Source organism: Penaeus chinensis, chromosome 7 (genome assembly GCF_019202785.1).
Source record: "Penaeus chinensis breed Huanghai No. 1 chromosome 7, ASM1920278v2, whole genome shotgun sequence".
NCBI lineage: Eukaryota > Metazoa > Arthropoda > Malacostraca > Decapoda > Penaeidae > Penaeus > Penaeus chinensis.
The window spans coordinates 10,672,845-10,677,844 of NC_061825.1; the positions used below are offsets into that span (position 1 = coordinate 10,672,845).

Genomic DNA, 5,000 nt, shown 5'->3' on the forward strand with positions numbered 1-5,000 from the left:
AACGGGCAGAAAATAATGGCTCTGTACATGAATTGCCATGAATAATCTTGCTGACACTTTACATACAAGATCAAGAGAAAATAGGAAATGGATGTTGGCCTACACCCACCTAAAACAAACATCAGTATCGTGTGACAAAAATGGTTTCGTTTAGTTCCACATCAGTTTGTTTAATAATAACACTGTAAAGTAACCCTCTTGACTAGCAGTCTATCTAACGAAGTCACTGGCCATGTGACAGCCTTCTCGAGACTAACAGTGTACAAGCAGTAAGATATCTGTAAGTTAAATTCCCAAATCCAAACTTTGGGGCCGCAACCCGTGATGTTCTTAATGAATCTTGAATCAAAGTTTTAATGCCAACGCAGAGCACATGCTTTACCTATCTACTTTATGGTCCACACTATACTTATGAACCATAAGTTTCTAACAAAAAGGTACCCTTAGAAACACACTGTTATATCAGCCTCAGTGCCGTACGATAATTTCTTCCTGTAATAATTATCTTCCTCATTGTACTCCCTTTATAAACCTTTAATACTCCAATACTAGATCAGCTGTACCTAAAGATCACAATGTACTCACTAACCCTTGAACCAACCATGTACCTACTAACCCCAGAACCCACTATGTACCCACCAATCCCACGCCCGCAGTACACAAAGGAAAGAAGAGGGTAGGAGAAGGTACGTGAGGAGCAGCTGCTTTCCTCCCTACCCCCCTCGACTGACCCGGTCAACAAAGATGTGAAACAAGATCTTGCCTCTCCCAGCCCGGTCTCTTCTGCGGCGGGGTGGGTGGAGGAAAATAGGGGTACCGGTGGGGGTGGGAGGCAAGGGGAGGGATAAGAGGATATCTTTGTTTTACGGTAGATATAGCAAACCTTCACTCATTTCAGAGGCAGTTTCGGTATCTTGTTCTTAAAAAAAAAAAAAAAAAAAGTAACTAACATCATCAAGGTAATATGACCACTCCGTTCTGGATTTTGTATTAGGCACATCTCGCTCTTTCCTTGGCCTGAATACTTTTGAACGGAAAACTCAGGCATACTAAGGAGAAACACTGATATACTAACGTCATAAGGAATATACCCCCAGCCGATAGTGAATCATGAAGAAAGGCATGAACTTGCTCCTTCTGGGGTTTCCTGTCAACTTTAGGTTTGGCTAGTCGCCCTCAGGGGTCAAACATCGTACCGGATGTTAGGTTCGGACAATTTTCCAGCTACGTCAAAACCTCACGACTTTGGACTTTCCCTCGCCTGTCCATACATCCGCTGTGACGGATAACTAAATGTAGCGAAACGAACTTGTGGGAATATGGAGATCTTTTTTCTTATGTTAGGGTACGGCTGATCTCCCGAGCAAGAATCGGAGTGCATGTAAAGCCCGAGGTAAAATTGCACGATTTTCCCAAATTTTCCGTCCTATGACGCAGCCTTGGCATCAGGTGGTGTGCGGTGCTAAGGAGCGAAATAATGTGCAGCTGAAATTTTAGAGGCAACCTAGTATATACTCCAAATGCACTTTTAAACAACATTGATACTTTCCACATAAAGTAAATATGTCGTTGAAGACCATGACCGGATAATTTTGAGGTGTCTCAACACACCAATTCTCTATATGTATATATTAAAAAAAAAAAAAAAAAAAAATATTTGAAAGCTAACTGACCGCGTGAAGTTGTGTTCGAGCACTTGGCGTCTTCCAGACACCGATGGGTTTCCATGGGTCAGCTTACAGCATCCTGTCTTTTTAAAATCAATTACTCATTCCCCCTATCTATGCCCTACACCTGTGGTGGCTCAGATGGATGATACTTCAAACAAGTTAATCTCTATTCCAATATAAATAAAATGAGGTCAGTAAGACCCCTTATGATGCTAATGCAGTAAACATAAAACAACAAAAAGGATTTCATCATCAAGAAAGTTGTCAAAAGAGTGTATCCGGAAGGCTCTCGCATTTCCCTTGTGAGCTTCGTTTTAGTGTGACGTTGAGAGTGAGTCAACCTCCTTCCTGCACAGCGACAACTTTCTTCCGGTGTATTTTACCGTCCCACTCCATCCATGTCACTATGCTATTTCTTACTGATTTAGATTAGTCGAATCTCATGACTACTCTCATATTCTACTAAACATTCATTTCCATTATGGTTATGCCCCTCCCCAGAAGCACGAGTGGCTTTTGAATTGGGATTGAGCGAGGCGCGTGGGACTGCCTGGCGAGCGCACTAGTTCCCTCAGCGCAAGGTTCGGTCTACGCAGCGGTTGTCTAGGGGAATTTTACTCGATGCGGGGGAAATCTCGGGGCAGGCTGCGTTGCTAGGGACGATAACCAATTAAATGCTATTTGAGTATTCGGCGTATCACATTCACTTGGCTGTACGAAGTTGTGTGGTTATGATCCTCTGTGTACTTATAATAGTAATGTAAAATAGTATCAACATTTCATAATCGTAGAAAGGCCGAAAACTGGTAACCCACATTTTCTTCTGCTTAAACTATTTTATATTACTTTAACGATCGTTGATTCTTTTAATTTCTGATCACGGTATTATATTTGAGATTTTCATTTTAAAAAATATAACAAAATGAAAACGAAACGAAAAGCAGAGATCTGTGTCAAAAATAAAGAGAATGTGAGAGCGACAACGGAATGGGTCGTGCCTAGGGAAATTTTCCGTGCGCGGGGGAACTTGTTAAATGGCGTTGTGTTGTTGGCCGAGTCACTTCGTGCTCTCCAATCCGTCTTCAATGACACAATGAGCAAAGGCATAAGGAACTTGGTGTCGAAACGAAAGAGAAGATTCAAAGAAGATGGGTACGACTTGGATCTTAGCTGTATCCTTTTTGTTTATCGTGGCGTGGAGTGACGGCAAGAGACGAGTGTTAATGAGAGTGACAGAAGGCCAGGGTGGTGATGACAGGCCTCGGGAGGACCTGACTTTCCATTGCGAGGCAATTTCGTGTTCCACCCCTTCAGGAGTTGTGTTGCTAACGTGCCCGAGTAATATCTTGCGCTCGAGTGGTCCTTGGATGTGGAAGGAGGTTTTACAGGGAGGAAGTGACAGTGATTTTAGAGAAGGGCCGCTTAGCCTTGAGGAAGTGTTCCAAGAGTTTTGAAGTCCTTAGAGGAGGAGGTTTCGGGTCCTTCGTCGTGATTTGTGCATTGGGGTTCTCTGCCATCACGCCCTTGCCACTGTCCGTGCTTTTACCATGTTATACTGTTTGATTATTTAAGTTATCATAATTATTTTGTTATAATTTTTATTATTATTCATAGCCCATACTACTTGATCATTACTGTGATTCACTGCTGGTATTCTTTCATCACGAATATGTTATAGTTACTGTGTTATACTATTGTCAGTGTTTGTGTTGATGGTTTTTGATTGTGTGTATTGCGAGGAAAGTAAATTGTGTGGCTCAGTCTTGAGTGAGAATTATATATTTTTTCTTTGCTCTTTAATTGATAAGTACTTAATTTTTTATTTGAGGCTGCTTTGATGGTCAGTGTGTTTTAATTATGTGCCATGAGTCAGTGTGAACAGTTTTTCAATTCATCTTGTGAATGCTAAGTTTTGTGATGTGAAATTGATTAAATTGATAAGAAATATGTACAACATAATCACGGAAAATAATTTTGAAATGATTTATGGAAAGTTGAATGTATATGTTTATGGTGTAGCTGACAATACTGGAAATTAGTGACATATTTGTGAATATGGAATGAAGTGAGGTCCTACAGTTTCGAGTTGAAAAATGAGGTCGCCTGTATTTGTCTAACATGAGACCGCAGTGAATGTTAACATGTAGTAAGTTTATCGTTTTTTTTATTTTTAATATGTTGAGTGGTCTGGTTGACTTAAGGAGAAATATATTGACTAAATTATTACTATATTCTTGGTTTTTATTTTTGATAGATGCCAAAAATTAGAATGAAAAGAAAGTAACGGTGAGTTATTACTGGAGGGTAGAGTACAAATTTAGCTATTGCATTTGAGTAAAGCACACATTCAATTGATAGTTTTGATATGCCATAACATTATTTTCTCTGTTATTTTCATATTAAGATAGGGGAAGTTAACATCAAATATATGATTTTCTAATTTACCTGTAAAATAGCTTACCATAGAAGAAATGGGAACTGCAGTTTATTGAAATAATATCTGTATATTTTTGGTTTCTCAAGTAATTTTGAAATGTTATATGTATTTTTTTCTTCATATTTCTTCATTTTAGAATTACAGTATCTAAAGTCTATTCATCAACTACTCATTTCACTCTTAATATTATGTGGTATTTCTGCTTATGAAGAAGAGTTTTTTTCTAGAAGGGGAATGCAGTGAAAGAGAAAGAAAATATTTAGCCAAGAATTCATGGTGTGTATTAAGGTGTGGTAGCAAGGGTGTAACTCCTAGTAAGGGATGGTGTCACCTGCTTTAAGATTTAAGATTGGTTTCAGGCAGTGTCGTGCTGCCTGTGGAGCTTGATCAATAATGGTGATCAGCACATCATGAATTTTACAGTACTTGAATAGGTATCCATTTCCCACTGGGACAGACAACTTTTAGGGATATTGCATATTTTGGTATGCTAGTATCCTCTTTAAAAAGAGAACAGAGAGGCCCTAATTCATGTCAGTGTAGATCAAATTTTAAGTTAGGAGTATTGTACTTTATTTTTCTAAAAGTTTTCTCCTTACTGAAAGCATTTATTTCCTTGCACTGCCTTTGGTAGTGGTATGGGAGTGTTATAAAGGATATGTTAATTAACACTGATTAAGGTAGTTGGCTGAGAGCAACCACAAGCAATGGCAATTTGTTCAGTTGTCATCTTACTTTGGATTTGTGATTATTTGTGAAATGGAACTGTATGCTTTAAGGCCATTTGATACACCTGAAGACTCTAGGAGTTTGGTAATGGTTTAGGTTTAAGGCTATCAGTGGAATAGCAACATTGTGCAAATGCTATTAGGCACATTCCATAAGACCTTAAT

The 5,000-nt window shown here is 39.0% G+C and overlaps 1 protein-coding gene across 4 annotated transcripts in view; it reads left to right on the top strand.

Moving 5' to 3' along the window:
* Positions 1 to 2,153: 2,153 nt before the first annotated feature.
* LOC125027374 (phosphatidylinositol 3,4,5-trisphosphate 3-phosphatase and dual-specificity protein phosphatase PTEN-like) overlaps positions 2,154 to 5,000 on the top strand; it is a 62,472-nt gene continuing 59,625 nt past the window's right edge. The window contains exon 1 of one of the 4 annotated variants that reach the window (XR_007115015.1): positions 2,154 to 2,842. Coding sequence is in view for 2 of the 4 variants with exons in the window: in XM_047616423.1 (XP_047472379.1) it covers positions 2,593 to 2,842 (250 nt within the window). In the remaining 2 variants the exon portion in view is untranslated. The remainder of the gene's footprint in view (positions 2,843 to 5,000) is intronic. The other 3 variants (XM_047616423.1, XM_047616424.1, XR_007115016.1) reach the window with 3 other exon arrangements.